The sequence below is a fragment of the Dama dama genome, chromosome 15 (assembly GCF_033118175.1).
Source record: "Dama dama isolate Ldn47 chromosome 15, ASM3311817v1, whole genome shotgun sequence".
In the NCBI taxonomy this organism is placed as follows: domain Eukaryota; kingdom Metazoa; phylum Chordata; class Mammalia; order Artiodactyla; family Cervidae; genus Dama; species Dama dama.
This window is the reverse complement of record NC_083695.1, coordinates 8,715,334-8,735,848: the sequence shown is the minus strand read 5'-3', so window position 1 is coordinate 8,735,848 and position 20,515 is coordinate 8,715,334. Positions and strand designations below refer to the sequence as shown.

The following is a 20,515-nucleotide window of genomic DNA, read 5'->3' as shown; positions in this document are numbered from 1 at the left end:
GATAACGATTTTTGTTTAAGGAGGGCGTGTACTCTGAATTTTGTCATCTTGATTCTGCATCAAGGGGGCTCTTTTCTCTGTGTCCACACGATTCTTTCTTCACCCAACAGGGGAAAGGCTGCCCAAACCTGACCGAGGAAAAATGCGATTCCACAAAATCGCTAATGTCAACAAAGCCTTGGATTACATAGCCAGCAAAGGCGTGAAGCTGGTGTCCATCGGGGCAGAAGGTAAATGGGGTGTGATGGGAAAGTGCACCAACCCCCCCACAGGGCAGTGGGCCTGCAGCTGGTTGCCTTCTTCCCTCTCTGTTCCCTCCCACCATCTCCTCTTTGCCAAGCTCTGGGTACCGTGAACAGGAAACAAGGCTCTAAAGTTGTTTGAAAAAATTAGAGTCAAATAGAGCTGATACTTGCCTCTCGAATATTAAGCTTTTAACTTATTACTGTACTGATTTAGCACTTATTTTTAACATTGACATGAAACAAAGATGGCTTCTTTTTTTAGGCATTTATCTTGAGAACACAGCGTCTAGATTTTAAGAAGATATTGCCGTAATCCCAATGACCTTATTGTTCTAGGATGTGATAACTTAGGAGTGAATGTGGTTTGAACTTTATGCATTCGTGTGTGTGTGTGCTCTGTCATGTCCGACTCTTTGCAACCCCATGAACTGTAGCCCACCAGGCTCCTCTGTCCATGGAGTTTTCTAGGCAAGAATACTGGAGTGAGTTGCCATTTCCTTCTCCAGGGGATCTTCCCGACCCAGGGGTTGAATCTGCATCACCTGCATTGTCAGGCAGATTCTTTATCACTGAGCCACCTGGGAAGCCTTAATACATTTTTAGAGGGTGTCAGATTCAGAACTAGGCAGATGCATTTCCTGACCCTAAACATGGTCCTAAAGTAAATTGTTTTAGAAAATTGGATCCCAGAGATTACAGATGGGGAGTTTTGAGTGTGTCTGTATTCCACTGGCAATCAAAGAGGCCCAACTAAAATAATTGTGGCAAGACTGACAGATATGACAACCGTGGACTGGACAAGACTTCCATTTGAAAAATAATCGTAGCCTAAAGATTATGACTTTGGAAGAACTAAGGTGATCGGCAGTGAAAAGAATCAGAATATGTGACATTTCTTAAAAAATAATTTTAATTTGAATAATTTTTCCTATAGTACACATAATAAAGAGAAACTCTTTATACTTTGTGCAGAAAAATGAATAGAGTCAGACTAATCATCTGAAGGAGAAAGAGTTTGTACAGCCCAGCGAGTTTTTTAAAAAGTTGGAGTATAAGTGCTTTACATTGTTGTGTTCATTTCTGCCGTGCAGCAGTGTGAATCAGCTGTGTGTACACGTATATCGCCTCTGCCTTGAGCCTCCCTCTCACTCTCCACATCCCACACCTCTAGGTCATCACAGAGCAGCGCTCGGATCCCTGTGCTACCCAGCAGCTTCTTCCCGCTCGCTGTGTCTTCTCCGCATTGTAGTGTGTATATGTCAGTGCTTCTCTTAGTTTGTCCTCCTGTCTTCTTCCCCTGCTGTGTGCACAAGTCTGTTCTCTACATCTGCATCTGTGTTCCTGCTCTGCAAATAGATTCATTAGTACCATTTTTGCAGATTGCATATATATGCATTAATATACAACATTTGTTTTTCTCTTTCTGACTTACTTCACTCTGTACACCATACTTTAGGTTCATCCACATCACTATAGCTGACTCAATTTCATTCCTTTTTATGACCAAGTAATAGTCCCTTGTAAATATGTGAATGTGAAGTCGCTCAGTTGTGTCCAACTCTTCCTGACCCCCCAGAAGGTAGCCTGCCAGGCTTCTCTGTCCATGGGGATTCTCCAGGCAAGAATACTGGAGTGGGTTGCCATTTCCTTCTCCAGGGGGTTTTCCTGACCCAGGGATCGAAACTGGGTCTCCCGCATTGTAGGCAGATTCTTTACTCTCTGTGCCACCAGGGACCTTTATACGACTTTTCTATCTATTCATCTGTCAGTGGACATCTAGGTTGCTTCCATGTCCTGGCTGTTGTAAATAGTACTGCAGTGAACATTGGGGTACATGTGTTTTTTTGAATTATGGTTTCCTCAGCCCAGTGACTCTTAATAAGAACTAATAGGAAGGATCTCCCATTATCTGTGGGAGATTGGGAGTCCTGGTGAGTCTAGTGGGAGCTGAGACTACCCTGCCATTCATTTATTTTGCAGCTGAATCCGACAGCCTGCCAACTGGGGAGCTTGAGAAGAAGGATCAGAGTAAAGATGAGCCTGTGTTCTCTGTGTGTGATTATTTAGAACCTTAGCATGTCTAGTCTTTAAACCTGGGAAATCCCTGGGTTGTTTTCAGTGACTTTACATATGCAAGATCTGTGCTCATTATTAACTTAGAATTTATTTAAACTGGAGACATTTGGTTATGAACACCACATTTATAACTAGACATGCTATGACAGTTACAAAAACAGAAACTGGTCTTTCCATATGTTATTTTCCAATAGCTCTGAAGTAAAAACTTACAGAAAACTCATAGGAAAACTTTATGTGCTGAGTATGTTATCTTTAACCTCATTTTTTTGTTGTTTTTTCTTACCTAAAGAAATTGTTGATGGCAACGTGAAGATGACGCTGGGTATGATCTGGACCATCATCCTGCGCTTTGCTATTCAGGATATTTCAGTTGAAGGTAAAAGACTTGGGTAAAAACCTGATAGATACTTACAATAAAATTGAGTTGATAAAGTCAAGTTTGAATAGAGTTTTGTAAAACTGAACAGTCACTTACATGATTGAATGAAAGATGCCTGAGTTGGGTTTTCACGAGTTTTCTATTTGTATGAAAAAAAGACCCCAGCAATGCTGTTTCATTCATGGGGGTGGAATCATTTAGGAAAAGATGAGCACATGTTCAGAACAGAAGTCGCTTTTTTAAATGAGTATTTTTTTGAGCTTTTTTATTGCTTATTATACTTGTCGGTTCATGATTTTAACAGTTCTTTAGACTTCACAGCTTGAAACCCTTTTTTTCCAAGTGCGAAAAGATAATCAATTGAAATCTGTTTGTTCATTCCTTAGTTCTTTTTTAACTTCCTCTCTCTCTTATCCTTCACTCCCTTCCCCCTCCGTTTTTTTTAAAAAACAAAGTCTGTATCGTCATCCTATCTTTCAACCCAGTAACTGTTCCATTGTTGTAATATAATCCCAATCCTTGGCCTTGCCACTGAAGATGCAAATCTTTAGTCTTTTACACCCACTGCATTCCCAAATATTTTGATGAATTCAGCACTGTCAAAAGTGTCAAATTGACGTTCTTAAAATTAGAACTTGGCTTGTTTAGCACTTGAATCACAAAATGCATAGCTGCACGTTATACTTAAGGGTAGTCTGACTTGTTCAACCTTCTCCAAGTTTGTCACCTAACAGATAACCAGGCACCTGAATGGTAAGGGCTGAGAGTATTGTTTACAATTCTGTCTCGGAATTTCTCTAAAGATCAAACTAAGATATAATGATATTAAAGCCTCAATAATTCAAGCTCAGGAATAGTAGCCAGCTTGAATTTACTGAGTCATACACTGGACTTTTTTAAAGAAATATTTATTTATTCATTTATTTGACTGTGTCGTGTCTTAATTGTGTCATTAGGATCTTCACTGCAGGCACATGGACTCTCTAGTTGTGGACTACGGAGCATCTGGGCTCAATAGTTGCAGCTCTCGGGCTTAGTTGCTCTATGGCATGTGGGATCTTAGTTCCCTGACCAGGGATCAAACCCATAACCCCTGCATTGCAAGGCAGATTCTCAACCACCGAACCACCAGGAAAGTCACTCATACAATGTACTCTTATTAAAGTACATTCCTTTCATGCTTGTGAAAATAATAAGATGCTTTTAAAAAATTCCTGCTTTATTAAGAAAGAATAATTTGTAATCATCTAATCACTTTTATATACTTCTACATTTAAATATTTAAATAGTTGAGCCCACTTTGTAGAACAAGTTGAAAAATCTTGTTCACATCATTGCATTTACTACACTAGCAAATCCTTTTCCCACAGATATTACAGAGGTGAACTTGACCTCAGGTTTTTCTGATTGGTTACATTTTAAGTCACTGATAATATTAATTGAAAACTTAATTCTAGTTCAAATGTAACTATGAATGGTATGATCCACTAGAGATTTTCCCCCAAATTATTATTAATGTGCCCAAGATAAGATAATCAAATCATGGTTTTTTTGTAAAGCATATCATGATAGAAAGATTTTCAAATGACTAAGAAATAAACATTCAGAAATGTGATTTCACTGGCAAAGTGCTTAAATCTCTTCAAACAGAAGTCTTTCGGTGTCCTACACAGTAGATAATTTGCTAATTTATTTCTTTATTTGCTTAACTTTCATGGAGTCATTTCTTAAAAACCTCACTTAATTTCTGTAAATGTACAGAAAAATTGTCTAATTTATTTAAATGACATACATTGTGTAGAAAAAAGCATTGTCATTTAGACTGAATTCTTTGAGAAGCCACTCTCCATCAACAGAAACGACGGGCCTCTTCTAAGAAGGAAAATGAGAGGTCGCCGTATGAGCTGTTGAGGGCAGTGCAGAGATGCCTGAGTAGATGCAACTCCTTGGTGGTGTGGTTGTTCATGATGGAATGGCAGATGGTACTGCCCATTTACAGCATGCTTTGTACACCCACGGTCAGGGTTTTGTGTGTGGACTTTTCAGGTTTAACTCTCACCTGCAGGGGGTGAGGTGCACCTCAGTCATGTACTATTTGGCACAGGCTTGTAGCCTTCCGTTGAATGCCTCAAAGTGAAATTGGGGTGGGAGAGAGTCAGCTTTGTTTCAGTAGCCAGTTCAGTAGGGAACATACTTGCTTCAGCATTCATGGTCTAAGAGTGTTCAGACATATTCAAACAGAAACTAGGTTAAACTCATGATTTTTCTTGCCTGGGGAATCCCATGGATGGAAGGAGCCTGGTGGGCTACAATTCATGGGGTCGCAAAGAGTCAAGACACAACTTAGTGACTAAACAATAATGATTTACAAAATGACTTACAAATCTAAAGTTGAGGGACTTCCCTGGTGGTCCAGCAGTTAAGACCTTTCCTTCCAACGCGGGGGGGGGGGGGGGGGGGGGGGGGCGGGGAGGGTACAGTTTCAATCCCTAGTTGGGGAGCTAACATCCCCTGCCTTGGGGCCAAACAAACCAAAACAAAAAGAACAATATTGTAACAAATTCAATAGAGACTTTAAAAATGGTTGTCAAAAAAATCTTTAAGAAAAATCATAAATCTAAATGTAAGCGGCAGTTATAAGATTGTATTAATCTATTTTCTGTATGTTTACTTATCTAACCTAAGTTTTTTTTTAATTTATTTTTTTATTGAAGGATAATTGCTTTACAGTATTTTGTTGTTTTCTGTCAAACCTCAACATGAATCAGCCATAGGTATACATATATCCCCTCCCTTTTGAACCTCCCTCCCATCTCCCTCCCCATCCCACCCCTCTGGGTTGATTCAGAGCTCCTGTTTGAGTTTCCTGAGACAGACAGCAAATTCCCGTTGCCTATTTAACATGTGATGTAAGTGTCCATGTTACTCTTTCCATACAGCTCATCCTCTCCTCCCCTCTCCCCATGTCCGTAAATCTATTCTCTATGTCTGCTTTTCCACTGCTGCCCTGTAAATAAATTCTGCAGTACCATTTTTCTAGATTCCATCTATATGTGTTAGAATACAATATTTTAAAATACGGAACACTTCACAGATTTTCGTGTCATCCTTGCACAGGGGCCATGCTAATCTTCTCTGAATCGTTCTAATTTTAGTATATGTGCTGCTGAAGCGAGCACTAACCTAAGTTTTATTTAAAGTTTATTTTAAAAGTTTGGATTATCTCCTCCTATTGTACTTTTTCTTACTAATTCCATTGGCCAGAACCCCAAAGGCAGGCTGTTATGTGTATAGCAGAACAGCTAGCTATGAAGTGCCATATTTCAATATCTGTATGAATTAATTTTACAATAAAGTCTTAGAACTTTCAGTCTTTTTCCTTAACAGGAACTTGTTATTAATAAGAGACATGGTCAGGAGCCATTCAGATTATTCTTGGAGCACATGAAATTTGGGGGGTTGTATTGTTTCATCTGGATTATGGGTCAAAGAAAAGTCTGAACTAGAAATGGGAAGTTTAGAGAAGTGATTATAGAATACTTATCTTGATTTGAAAAAGTCAACCTCATACTGAAATAGAAGGCCAAGGCCCAATTTTTAATAAGAGTCCACACGTTCAGGTTTTGAGGAGCTGTTTGGATGTATGAAACTTTGGGTCCTCTAAGAAGCAAGTGCCAAGATGGTGTTAGAAGTTGTCATAACCTGTTCAGGCTGCCATAGAAAATACGATAGCCTGGGTGGCTTAACAGAAATTTATTTGGCTGGAAGTAAAGATCAGGTTGGCAGCATTGTTAGTTTCCAGTGAGGGCTCTCTTCTTGCTTGTAGATGTCTGCCTTCTCTCTGTGTCCTCACATGGCAGAGAAAAAGAGGGAAGGGAGAAAGACAGGAGGAAAGAGAAAGAGAGAGACAGCAGAGAGCTTGCTCATCTCATAAGGGCACTAATCCCATCATGAGGGCCCTACCCTCACGACCTCATCTAACCCTAATCACCTCCATCTCTAAGTACCATCACACTGGGGGTTAGGCCTCCAACCCATGAATTTGGGGGGGGACACAGACATTCAGTTCATAGCAGAAATGCTAGAGGTTTGTTGGGGGAAATGCCTGTGGAGGGAGGATAAGATGGGGGAAGCAGCAGATGGCAGGGTGCCTTCAGGCCTAGTGCCTGGCCGACACTTGTTCTGTAGAGAGAAGGACTGGGGAGAGAAAAACGTCATTCTGCAGAGTGGTCCTCAGGCAGCTTCAGCCGGGCGGACGGGGAGTCCCTCGGCCTCGTTGCTGTCAGCGGAGTCCCGCTTGTGGCAGGAATGGCCCCACTCTGGTGCCCCTCCCTTGCTCAGCCTGGGGCTGAAAGTGTGTCCTCAGGGGGATGCAGGGGTGATTCAGAGTGTGGCAGCTGGGACGTCAGGTCTGTGCTGCGCTCCCAGCAGTGAGACATCTAAGCAGTGTCTTCATGCCTGCTGCAGCAAGGTGCCTGTTGTTCTTCTTGTTTTGCCACACTCTGTGGCATGCGGGATCTTAGTTCCCGGACTAGAGATGGGACCTCAGCCCCCTGCAGTGGACGTGTAGTCTTAACCCCTAGAATACCAGGAAATTCCCAGCAGTGGTTGTTTTTTTGTTTTGTTTTGTTTTTTTTCACCTTGGTCAGAACCCCAGTGGCCAAACATGGAATTTGCCAATAAAAACCTTTAAGTATTTTAAAATCACTGAGAGAATATAGAAGGGAATACATTTCAGACACAGTGGCCTCTCTGAATTCCATTTACTTAAGAATATACATTTTTAAATGAGATCAGTGACAGGTTGTGCATATGTGTTAGTTGCTCGGTCGTGTCCGACTCTTTGCTACCCCACGGACTGTAGCCCACCAGGCTCCTCCGTCCATGGGATTCTCCAGGCAAGAATACTGGAGTGGGTTGCCATTTCCTTCTCCAGGCAATGACAGGTTAGTTAAGTCATAAATTATACACATTAAAAAATTTTTTTTCATCAGAAAGGTAAGTTACCAGTACCCCTGATGTCTGGTTTGGTTTTCATTATGTCATACCTTGTTGTCGCTTCTGTATTATCCTTTTTAAGCCCCTTCAAGGAGCATCAGAAGTCAGTCCCTGGGAACAGGGCTCCAGCCCCTCTCCTTTTGCAGAGGTGATGCCTTTGGCGATGGGCCCTCTGGGAGGTCTCTTTAGCAAGTGACGAGAACTTGGGTGAGTGACCGGTGAGAGTGAGGGTATTTCCCCATGAACTCTTTCTCTTGGCTGTCATTACAGAAACCTCTGCCAAAGAAGGCCTGCTGCTTTGGTGTCAGAGGAAGACCGCTCCTTATAGAAATGTGAACATTCAGAACTTCCATACGAGGTGAGCAGCCAGGGCCCCGGGGTCCTTATGTGCCCTCTGGAATATGAATGGGCAGGGAGAACAGTGTTTATGTATCTCAGTGTCTGCTCTCTGTGGGGCGTTTTCTGTATGGAGTAGAACTCAGGCTCTGGACTGATTGATGCTTAGGGTTCCACTGGGGAAAACGTTGGATTCAGGCTAGGGAGACTGGTACTGATTGTGAGCATCATGCAGGGGTACGGCAGGGTTGGCTTCTCAGGGACAAGGAGACATTGAACTAGGGTCTGCATATCCCATGTACGAGGTCCACCCTGTCCCTCTTGTCTGCAGTGCCCAGAAGATGCTTCATCAGTCAGCTTTGTAGGCTGGGATTGGAGAAAAGTAGAAAAGGCCTGTTTGAAAAACTATAGGGAGCTGAATGAAGGAGATCCAGAAATGATGTGAGAGCATGTGTACATGCTCTCGTGTACATCTTTTGCCAGGTGTTTATGTTTTCTCCCTTTGTGTGATGGGGATACCCGTGAATGTAAATGGGTCCCCAGGCCCCATAGATCAGAGAAAAGAAATGAAGGATACAGATGAGCCCCCAGGACCAACTGGGGAGGTTCATCTAGGGAGATAAGTATTATTAGGTGTCCTGAGTGCATACAGGTGAGGAGGAGGCTTGCTGTTCCTACAACAAGCTGTCAGGATGAGAGGACCTGGAAAGGCTGGGACCTGCTGGGTGAATGTCAGAGGCCCAGTCTGGCCTTCCACTCACCTCTTTTTCTTCCTCTGGCCCCAAATGGGCCTGAGCCCTTCAACAGTGTAGCCCTTGGGGTCTCCTTCTTCCCCACCCTTCCAGGCCCAAGACTCCCACTCCTGGTCTTCAGTGAACCTGCTGCTTGTCACCAGGGAGCTCTTATCCTGAGGGTGGTGTCTTTGGGCAGAGCGGAAATCTAGACTCTCCCAGCTTAGTCCTTCAAGTGCTTACCCATCATTGCCTTCAAACAAACAAACAAACAAAGCAATAATAGAAAAGAACCCTATGAAGAAGGATACGGGAGAGGGTAGGATTTCAGAGTGTGTTAAGGAGTGTGCTCTTGGAGGAAAGTGTGTCCTGGGCGTTTCAGGGTGGACCATCCTGGTGTCTGTCTGTTGGGCCGACTCCAGGGAGTTGGAGGAGAGAGAGAGGAGGAAGCCAGACCCGCCAGACCCTGAGGGGGTAGAAGGGCGGTGGTGGGGGGAGCATCTTCCCTCCGGCCCTGCTGGTTCTCCCAGCACAGAACTGACCAGCGCAGGAGCAGCGCGGCAGGGAGGGAGTCCCCAGCAAGGCTGAACTCGAAGCCATAGATGGAAGCAAGACTAGTAAGGGGGTGGCAGTCCTCAGCAGACCCCAGGAGAGAGATGAGTACTCCCAGGGAAGGGGCCACGGCGTCACTGGGTGGGGGAGTGAGGGAGGTACCTGGGGCTCCGGGTCCCAAATTCCAGGCCAACATATGAGCAAGGGCAGCCCCTTGCCGCTGCTGCCAGCGCCTCTCCATTAACCCGAGTTCCTGTTCCTCCCGACTGTGATTGTCGTGCAGCTGGAAAGACGGCCTTGGACTCTGTGCACTCATCCACAGACACCGGCCCGACCTCATTGACTACTCAAAGCTGAACAAGGTCATTTGGGGGGCCTGGCATGCTGTGTCCACCCTGCCCCCAGCATGTCGTCTGAGACTGAGCCCGTCGGCCCTGAACTCACACCAACACCCAGGCTGCTGCCAGTATGCCCTCTCAGCCAGCCCGGCGAGGGGTGAGGACAGGAAGGGTGGCCAGGAGCGTGCTCACCCGTCATTTTAGGGCAGGACGAGACCCAGAGCCAGGTCACCATTTTGGCCCACATTACGATGTTTGTTGTATTGGCTTGATTTACTATGAAAGCTTTATATATGTTTCTTAGAGATTTTACATTCCCAGATTGAAAATAGGGAAGGGAAGTATCTGGGGAAGGAGACGCAGATACCCCAAACCTCGTATTTAAATTCCTTTTATCTTTTCTGAAAGATTTAGTTGCTGACATATTTACTCAGAGTTGATTAACTTGTTTCTCACACAAGAGATGCTTCATAATTACCTTGCTATTGATGTAAGGTGTTAGTTGCACCCTTAGAGAAGAGGTTTGGGGGATTTTTGTTCTTCTCTTTTCAAAAAATTCAACTTACGAAATTTTTTTTTTCCCCCCAGCTTAGGAAAGTTTCATTATCCCTTTAAGCTTAAGCTTTTATTGCGCTTAAGTTTCAAATAGTCTGAATTCTTTCTTTAAAATAGTTTGCACATATGATCTGTGATGGAAGAAAGAAATCCTGCCCCCTTCTAAATCTTGCAGTGGACAGTCTATGCCCAGTAACAAAGCCACGTAGAGACTTAAGATGCCCCAGGACCATTCCTGCCAGGGCGGCGGGCGCATTTCCTCCCACCACTGTGTGCTTGGCTGGCCGTGCACCTCCAGTCGCTGTGTTTGGTGTGGAGTCTGGTCTTTGCTGCATGCTTCTCTCACGGTGTGACCTGTGGCGGGTGGGGTGGACGAGTGTGCTGGCTTTGGCCACCTTGCAGTTGTCACCACCCTCCCCCTGACCTGTCTTCACTGACCATGGGGTAGCACACGAAAAATGCACTTGTGTCCTGAAGATGAGAACTGTGGTCCTCAGGTGGAAGATTGCCGAAGGGAGTGGGCAGCCAGAGTTTTTCAACTTCCCCAAGTGTACATTCTCACCCCAGAGTTATTCTGAAACATGGAGACAGTGTATATTGTTTTCAGTTACTGTTTAACTTATTTGCAAAATGAGGGAATTACACTATATAGACCTAACTTCATTAGCAGTTTTATGAGTCAGTTTTTAGTGCTCAGTCGCTCATTCGTGTCCGACTCTTTGCAGCCCCATGGACCGTAGCCTGCCAGGCTCCTCTGTCCATGGAATTCTGCAGGCAAAAATACCAGAGTAGGTTGCCATTTCCATTACTCCGGGGGGGTCTTCCCAACCAAGGGATTGAACCTGAGTCTCTTGTGTCTCCTGCCTTGGCAGGCGGATTCTTTACCACTAACGCCACCTGGGAAGTTTTTATTACAAAAGGTCAATAGACATGTGGTAATTGGCCACCTATGATCAGTAAAAAAATGATAATAATTAACAATAGCAGTTAATACTTTGATCAGCTCTAGATTAGGCACTTAATAAGTATATATATTATGTATGTATTAGTATGTGTCATACATCTGGGTATTACTGTTAATACATATATTTTATGTATATTATACATACACAAGGGCTTCCCCAGTGGCTCAGCAGTAAAGAATCTGCCTCCAGTGCAGGAGACATGGGTTCAGTCCCTGGGTCGGGGAGATCCCCTGGAGGAGGGCGTGGCAACCCACTGCAGTGTTCTTGCCGGGAAAATCCTGTGGACAGAGGATCCTGGCGGGCTGTGGTCCATGGAGTCGCAGAGTCAGACACAGCTGAAGTGACTGGGTACACAGCATGTGCATGCACAAACAGTCTTTCAGTCTTCATAGCGCACAGTAAACTGTGTGATGTAACGTGCCTGTTAAGTTGGTGCTCATTATCCCAGATTTACAGATGAACAAGAGGAGAATTTTGTAATCTGCCCAGGGTCACATACCAGTAGCTGAACCAAGAAAACACTTAATTGCCATGTTTTATGTCAAGTCACATTCTAAGTGAGATACCATTCACAAAGTCTCTGAATTATTACTTTGTTTTTAATGCTGACATTTTTCTTCTATGTTAAGAACAAAAAGAAACTTGACTTAGCTATTTGGCTTTATAACATTTGCATAAAATATGCAGCTACAACTCCCCTTATTATATGGCTACTTTTAATAAAAGGATTATATGCTTTGTGATAGTTGAAAAAAAGTTTTGCCTGAGATGATAGTAAACTCTGAGAGGCCAGGAGGCTTGCTTTGGTTTCTTCCTTGAGCACTGAATGTCTTTGAAGCCTGCATGTTTTAAATGTTTCACCTTATCAAAGTGATTGTGCTCATTGCAAAACATTGTAGCTTCTGAAATGTTTAAATGGCTTTGATGGTAAAGTTCATTATAGTCATCTCTGGAATAACATTACTTCTCATTTTGATTTTTCTATATTATATACTCCCCCATCCCATTTCAGATTCACGGTACTTAATCTCTTTAGAAGATAAAAAGAAGAAATATTAAATACATCTTTTAATTTTTCAGTATTTCAGTTAAAAACTTCTGGTTAAATATATTGTGTTATGTTACATATATATTTAACCAATTTTACTGTGGAAGACAAACACAGTCTTAAGAACAAAATTTCTTCACAGTTTTCATTTATAATATTGTTTCTATGGTTTCTTTAATAATTTGATTTTTTAAACTTAATATTCTGCAAACCGAACTTTGGCTCTTTGTAGCCATGTTGTAACAATCTTTAGTGATCTAAAAGTTTCACCTAAATAGGCTAAAAGCAGCATTTTCTAGCACTTAAAAATAAATAAATGTAAAGTTAGTGTTGTACTAATAAATATTTGGAGACCACCTCCCAGATCTGGAAAAATGTATGTTTCATGCTTCCTTTTGGAATCATCTAAATTTTGGTATTAAGAGTTGGAAATAAATGCTAAGGTATCCAGGGTGTTTTTTTTTCCCCATCCTTGAGGAGATATCTCACAACTTTCCTCCCAGCCACACAGTATCTGTTCTCTCAGACTATTTGCTCACATTTTATAAAGTGTGCATGGATTGAGCAGTTTTTATGTTATTTTTGTTGTTTCTCTAAATGTTTGAAGTGTTTGGGAAAAGATAAGAAAGAAAATCTTATACTATTGTGGTTATGTGTGGATGGGAAAGTTTCATACCCAAAATGAGGCATATAAAAAAATTCATTCAGTGCTGTTCAAAAAAACATGTTAAAAAGCTGGTTATATTCTTTTCCATGCAGGATGACCCAATAGGAAATATCAACCTGGCCATGGAAATAGCAGAGAAGCACCTGGATATTCCCAAAATGTTAGATGCAGAAGGTGAGATGAAAATTGTGTTTACTGACTTAACAGAAAATCTTTGGGCTCCCTATGTTACAGCCACACATGGGGACTTCTAGGTTACATCTGAAGCACTTAGGGTCCCTTAGAAGTTTCTGTCATTGGCCTCATAATTATTAGAATATTTCATGTGTAGCTATTCAAAATTATTTTTTAGAATCCTACTCAAAACCAAGCCAGCAAGACTGTAGTGAAAGGACTTGGTAAAAGGTTCAACTTCGGCAAAGAAATGGAATACTTTGGTTTGTGATTTTCAATGGAAAGTGTCCTATCTTAATTTAATTTTTTAAACAACATAAGGTTACTTCTTTTTTTAACTACACAGGCAGAAATTTAACAAATAAATCTCCTTAAGCTTTAAGACTCCACAAGGAAAAAAAATCCTTCCCACTAGAAGTTATGGAATCACAATACAGACTATAGAACAGTTAGCCATCATGTGCCTCCCAGACTTTCATGTTTCATCTTTAATTTGTTCAAGTTAAATTTAGTTTCGTTAGAGCTGGAACCTCTCAATATGTTGCAGCTTAGCAGCCCTCATGCTGGGCACTGGTTTCAGTACTTTTCCTGCCCTTTCTGTGAGATGAGTTTGTGTGAGTTTTGCCCTGGCACAGCATTGAAAGCGCGTATGCATGGACATCATTCACTTATTTCATTTCACTTATGCATGAATCACTTCTCACTCAGCAGATACTTGATGAGCACCTACCATATACAAGACCCTGAAGATGCTGCAGGAGATGATGACATGTATAAGGCAGGGCCCAGCCCTCAAGGAATTTATATTACTGTGCTTGTTGCTAATCTTATTATTCTCTGTTGGTTTGTTGCTTCTGCTAATTAGCATTGTTGGGGGAAAAGGAAGAGCTTAATTCTAGTCAGTTGTCAATCTTCTCCTCTTCCTTATTTTTGGTGACTGTATCATGGCTGCCCTATCAAAATACCACTAAGTAGGTGACTTGAAACAACAGAAATTTATTCTCTTATAGTTCTGTAAACTGTAACTCTGAAATCACGGTGTTGGCAGGGCCGTTCTCCCTCCAAAGTCTGTGGAGGAGGACCTCTTCTTGTTCTTCCAACTTCTAGAAGCCCCAGGTGTTCTTCAGTTCCTTTTAGCATTGCTCCAGTCTCTGACTGTCTTTACATGGCCCTCTTCCCTCTGCATCTGTTTCTATGTCTTTTTCCTCTTCCTAAAGGATACCCGTCACCATGGACTAAGGGTGCGTCTTTCTCCAGCATAACCTCATCTTAACTTGATCACATCTGCAAAGATCTACTTCTAATAAGGTCACATTCCCAGGTACCAGGAAGTAGGACTCCATCTGTCATTTTGGGGGCCACAGTCAGTTAGTAGTCTAATTTTGCCCGTTTGTTAATGGCCTTTTTATCAAACACCTGTAATACTGGGTGTTGAACACATTTGAATATATTCTTTGGAATCTACTTACGGTTTATCACAAACTCATTAGAGGGAGAAAGGCGATGAAAGAATGAAGTCTCAACGTAGAAGAAGTACCTTTTTCTTCTTGTCCATCCATCCTCTGACCTCCGTTTACATTTGGGTGCTCTGTACTTTAAACTTTGCATACATTAAAATACCTATGCAGAGTTTACCACTTGAATGAACAGCTAGGATACCGAAGAGAGGAAAAAACAAGTGACAGTAAATTCATCTTTTCCTTCACTGACGCCTCCCTGACTTCTGACAGTGCAGGGTGAGCTTGGAATTACCCTGTCTCTGGCAGGCCAACCATCCTCTTGCTCCTGGCTCTCCTTTAATCTGAGTCCTGGTCTGGACATATGTTCTGCTTATCCTGAGTACTTGGGCTATGTTGGCACTCTGTTCATTTCCTTCTCCTTTGTGACATCCTTGCCTCTTATTGTTTTTCTTTTTTTGTTTTTAATGGTTCAGAAAATGCTTATATATGATATTATTTTCTTTGCAGAGTAGTTTCTGTAAGTCTTCTGGCGAAAGAGTTATGAACTTGACTGGCTTGGGTGTGGGGCGTGCAGTGGTGTAACCAGCTCCCCAGCAGATCTTCCCCCACCGTTAATTATCCTTTGTGTGTTTGCCACTTGTGTCTGGACTCACCATCCCCACAGCTTCGTAGTAGCATGTTCCTCCCTCTGTCACTCTTTCATTGTAATGTCTTAAATACTGGTTTCTTCCCCTCAGATCGTTAATCCCTTTGGCAAATCCTTGCCTCCATCCCAACCCCCTCTACCCGCCTTCCACTGCTCTTGACCTTCCTTCCTATCATTTGTGATGGTCTCTGAACTCTAAATGGAGTAGCTAAGTGGGCTACCCGCCCATGAACCTGTAATAAAAACTGGTGAGATTCTTTCCTGTCTTAAGTACCTTCCACACTTTTTAAAAGGCTGAGAAGGTTGTTTCTCTGTGTCCTCCCTCCAGTGCGCACCAGGTGTAGGTTTGTCGGTGCTCATGGTCTGTGTGGACCTGCAGGAGGCCCCTTGTTGACCCCGGGACACCCCGTCTGTCCAGAGGGAGGGAGCGCTGTTGTGTGCACCCAGTGGAATTCTGGAGTTCCCACTCCAGTCATGGATGCGACTTACTTGCTTGGTTAGGACTCTTCTGAGCTGGCCGTGCGCTTCTCTCGGGCGGTCCTTAGAAGTGCACACAGAGTAAGGAATTTGCAAATGTGACTTCTTTGATTTGAGCCAAAGTTTGAACATCAGAAGTGTGTGGGCAAGGGGGAAGAGTCGAGACTTTGGCCTCTCTGAGAGGCCTGCTGCTGTTGGAACATCCAAGCAGTTAACCTTCTTTTTTTCCACACGGATTTAGTATACGCTGCCAGACCTGATGAGAGAGCCTAATGACTTATGTCTCTATCTTAAGATACTTACGTTACTCTCATGCTTTTGCTGGTGCTCAGAGGGTGAGGATGTGAAACATAAGTCACCACTCGCCTCTCACCTTCTGTGTCTTGATTTTTTCTTCAGTTGCTTTCGCCCACCCCCCCACTCCTCGGAGTAAGGAGATCCATCTGGTTCCAAAGAAGCAGTCATTTGTTTTTTTCAGTCTAGTTTTCTTTGAAATGTACTGTCTATGCAGTAAGTAGTATGCCATTCATGTTCGTTTTCCAGAAGGTTCCATGCTGTTCCACAACCCCACATCCTATCAATATCCTCTGGAAATCCGATGACGAGCTTTCACCTTGGCGAATTACACGGCACCTTTTTTAACTGCATTCTGTCCAGTGACTGAACTGAGTCTCAAGTTAGAAAGCTTGATGATTCAGCCACAAGTGGGGTGGCCAAGGTGAGAAAGGAAGAGTGTATGTTCTTGTGGTTCTGTTTTCTCTCTTCCTGCTGGTTGTCTTGGCAGCTCCTACACATGGCGGCAAGAGTCATAGTAATAAGTTCAAGTCATGTATAGCCTTCTTTTTAGAAGTTCTGTTACTCTGGGTGGTTTCTATCAGTGGCATGGTAAGTATGTACAGAAGGGTTAGAAAATGTGCTGTCTTCAGTAAACTTCATCCCTATTTGAGTGAGGGCTGTGCACAGAGCAGAAAGCCAAGGATTACGAGGGAGGGGTGGGGAACTGGTGGCCACGATGGGGCCAGAGAGGTCTGCATGTCCTTCTGCATCTCGCAAAGGGACATACCTTGCTCACAGCCAAAGTGGCAGATGACGTGATCCACTTAAAAGGCAGGATCCCACAGGTCCTTAGCAAGTGGGAACCAACTCTGATAGGCAGCACCCGGGCTCCCATAGGAATACCTTGCCTGCACTTAAAAAAAAAAAAGCCCACCTGGGGTGGGAGAGAAACTCTCATTTTGATGATGTAAAAAGAAATGTGCCGGTTGAAAGCATTGTGTTCACAAGGGTTCAGTTCTGTGCAGCCTTCCTAAAGGTCAGGATGGTGGGCCCAAAAAACACAAAAAGTCAAATGTAAACCAGTTTGTTCTTCCCTTTGTTCACCCTGGTTTCTGCTCTTCATCTGTGTGTATGTCTGTTCTCTGTGTTATTTTTCCCTCCCTCAGACATTGTGAACACTCCCAAGCCCGATGAAAGAGCTATCATGACATACGTTTCCTGCTTCTACCATGCTTTCGCGGGCGCGGAGCAGGTATTTAACCCTCGTCTGTCTGGTTGCCGTGCTGCCCTTGTGCGCTGGTTTCAGTTACATGTTGACGTGTGCACGCAAGCACACGCGTGCATACCTGGGTGTGTGTCCATGCGCTTCACATCTTACCTGGGGCTCTTTCTGAGTGCTCTGTAATGACCTAACTTGGCAAGTTCCAAACTGTGAATGCTTTTTTATTGAACAGCTTTACCCTCAAGTTCCTGAAGTGTTCTTAGTTCTCTGTCCTTCTAAGATATTGCTCATATTTCACTAGTCAGTTGTGGGAAATACTCGCGCTTTAGGAAAAGCAAGAGCCGTGAAAATTGGGCCGCATTGACTGCGCGGTGAAGGGGGATTTGACCAGGAGGAGTGAACGCCTTTCCAGGGCCCATTTTTATTAATAGTTCTCTTCTACCTGGACACCCTTCACTGTTCAGTGACCTGTTCAAACATCTTGCAAGATGAATATTAATGTAACCGAAATAGTGAAAAGATAACAGTGTTAAATCCTCAAAAAATGCACACTCCTTAACACCAGCCGCCTGAGGGGCATCATAGGTAGGTATCCCTGTTTTCTCCATGGTCCCCTGTTTCTGCCTCCTGCCTCTTCCCATATCTCTACTTGCAGTGCTCTTATAGATGCGGGTGGACAAGGGATGTATTATTTCTGTGATCTCTATAACTCTATAAGACTGTCACCAACAAATGGTGGTAATTGGAAATTGGCCCCTATGAGGGTTTCAGAAGCAAGGCTTGGGACGAGGCAGGAGGGCTGGAAGCCAAACGGGTCTCATGGTCGTGGTTTAAGGGACTCGGCCACTCCCAGCTCAAGCTCCCCACAGAAGGACAATAGAAAATTATTGATACCACAACAGCTACTCAAGTGGATTAGACAAAGTCTTAAAGCAGGTTCTGTTCCGAGAAAGGATCCCAGCTCACACATTCTATGTGTTCATTTTGGGAGAAGAGGGCTTCTATGAACTCAGGGCAGTGACAGATGTATTCAGAACCCAGTCCTCTATGCTTTGATATCTAATGTGATTGGAGAGTTCTCGCCCTGTAGTTTTGAGGTTGGTTAGAGCAGCTGTCTGCAACCTTTTTGGCACCAGAGACTGATTTCGGAGAAGACAGTTTTTCCATGGGCTGGGGTGGGGGTGTGGTTTTGGGATGATTCAAGTGCATCACACTTATTGTGCACTTTATTCCTATTCTTATTACATCAGCTTCACCTCAGATCATCAGGCATTAGATCCCAGAAGTTGGGGACCCCTGGGAGGGCTCAGGTGGATGCCCAGGGACCAGAGATTTTTGTTTCTGCGGCCCATCGATTTCTGTTACTAACTTGTTCAATGTTCCACAAAGCTCATGTTTTCAACTAACGCTAATCTTCCCGTTCTTCCCTGCAGTATATTCACCTTGCTGTGTAAGTCTGTATGAAACTGTCCCAAAGGAGTGCAATGACCCATAGTGTGAAAGAGCCATATCCTCAGGCTTACCCCACCAGAACCTAGCACCCGCACCATTTACGGCACATGCCACCCCCGCCCTGCCGCCTGCCGCCTTGTGTATGCACGTCCCTGTCGACAGAGCCGTCCTGTTTACCTATTGTGTTTTACAGGCCGAGACAGCGGCTAACAGGATATGTAAGGTTCTTGCTGTGAATCAAGAGAATGAGAGGCTGATGGAAGAATATGAGAGGCTAGCGAGTGAGGTAAAGGAAACGGGTCCCCGCGGTCTTGTCCATTTCCTCCCAGAGGGTGAGAAACAGAGGGTGAACACGGATTGTCAAGTGTTTTTTTTTTTTTTCTTTGCATTTTTCATCTCGGGTAGAATAAAGTAGGAAACTCCACTAGCTCTCAGGAATTGTTCATCTTGTAGCAGCTTAATTATTGGCACAAAGATCATGCTGCAGGTTGTTCCGAGCATTGCAGGGCATGGAAGTAGGTTGCATGTTACAAGGTGTAGTAGAAGCTCTGCACCTCCGGGGTTGGACTCCCCTAGATGACATTGCGTTCCTTGTTTTTTTCCTGCTTCATTGGCTCCTGACATCACATTGGATGTGCTCCGTATTTAGAATCCCGGCTCCACGCAGTGACTTAGGATCTAAGGAACATGCCCAATCCACAGTGAGAGGAGGCAGGCGCAGCCCTGTGTGTGTATTTAGATAGCAAATATCTAGGGGGAACCTGGTGGAGGCAGAGCTGGTAGAGCCCTCTGTCCAAGACATTTGAGCATGAGTTTCCAGGCTGCCTTTTTATAGCTCTTCAGTCAGGTTCTTGGTTAGATTAGCACTTTGCACGCTGCGCTTTTTTTGTTCTTATTAAAGTATAAATATTAACTAAGCAGGACCAGGGAAGCCAGGCGGCTCAGTGGTAAAGAATCCAGTGCCAGTGCAGGGGATGCAGGAGACTCGAGTTCGATGCCTGGGTCGGGAAGATCCCCTGGAGGAGGACATGGCAACTTACTAGTATTCTTGCCTGGAGAATCCCATGGACAGAGGAGCCTAGCAGGCTATAGTCCCTGGGGTTGCAAAGAGTTGGCCACAACGGAGCAACCATGTGACAAAAGCAAAGCAGGGCCACACTGAGTCCACAGCCACCTCCTTTCTGGACTGAACCCAGCCACAGTGACAGCAGCGGGGGACAAGTCACGCCCGCTGTGAGCTACTCGGGCTCATTCTCGGCCTGTCCTGGGTAAAGCATCGGAACACTTGGAATCAGTTTTCCCAAGCAGTTGTATGTACTAGTCCAAGCTAATGATGCTGTTTTTACTTTCTACTGTTGTGGGGAAATTCCATTCGCAGCATCATTTAATGCCAGTGAGCCAGCTTCAGGGTTGAAGTATGACCAGGACTGAAGGACAGATGCTCCTCGGTGATGATAGCCTTCATTTTCTTACATGGTCCTTTATTCATCCTCTTCAGATAGACTGTGCAGGGCATTTGTAGGCCTTGGTGGTAATTTAAGAGAAAGGAGCATACTTCATCCTTGGGAGTCATTGCCATTTTCACCTTCATCCTGTGGGTTTCCTTGAAGTTAGCTATTAAAATACACTTTGGCATTGAGTCAGTTCCAGATTTACAGTGCTTTTGTCTAGTAAGTAGACCCCTTAGATTTGAGCCGATTATAACTAGAAATACATTTTAAGTTAAACCCAATCCTTTCCTGATTTTATTCCACCATGTGAAGTTTTTGGTTTTCTTTTTTTTTCCATTTGAAAGCTCCATCCAGCATTTGTCTGCTCATGTCTGGTCCCCAAGTTTCCTGTAAATGTCTCATTTTTGTAAAACATGCCTCGTGCTGACTCTGAGTTTTCAACCTGTGTGTAGTATCACTGGGGC

At 43.7% G+C, this 20,515-nt stretch overlaps 1 protein-coding gene and 1 non-coding gene across 4 annotated transcripts in view; one reads left to right on the top strand and one right to left on the bottom strand.

Moving 5' to 3' along the window:
• The window catches only part of ACTN2 (actinin alpha 2), a 78,875-nt gene that overhangs the window by 34,853 nt on the left and 23,507 nt on the right, over positions 1-20,515 (top strand). The window contains exons 3-9 of one of the 3 annotated variants that reach the window (XM_061161405.1): positions 111-230; positions 2,614-2,700; positions 7,972-8,059; positions 9,604-9,682; positions 12,986-13,067; positions 17,093-17,178; positions 18,794-18,886. In XM_061161405.1, coding sequence (XP_061017388.1) covers positions 111-230; positions 2,614-2,700; positions 7,972-8,059; positions 9,604-9,682; positions 12,986-13,067; positions 17,093-17,178; positions 18,794-18,886 — 635 coding nt within the window. Of the gene's footprint in view, positions 1-110; positions 231-2,613; positions 2,701-7,969; positions 8,060-9,603; positions 9,683-12,983; positions 13,068-17,092; positions 17,179-18,793; positions 18,887-20,515 lie in introns of those variants that run through there. The other 2 variants (XM_061161407.1, XM_061161408.1) reach the window with 2 other exon arrangements.
• On the bottom strand, positions 5,776-5,882 carry LOC133070851 (U6 spliceosomal RNA). The gene has a single exon (XR_009696255.1). It is a non-coding gene; the product is annotated as a U6 spliceosomal RNA (small nuclear RNA).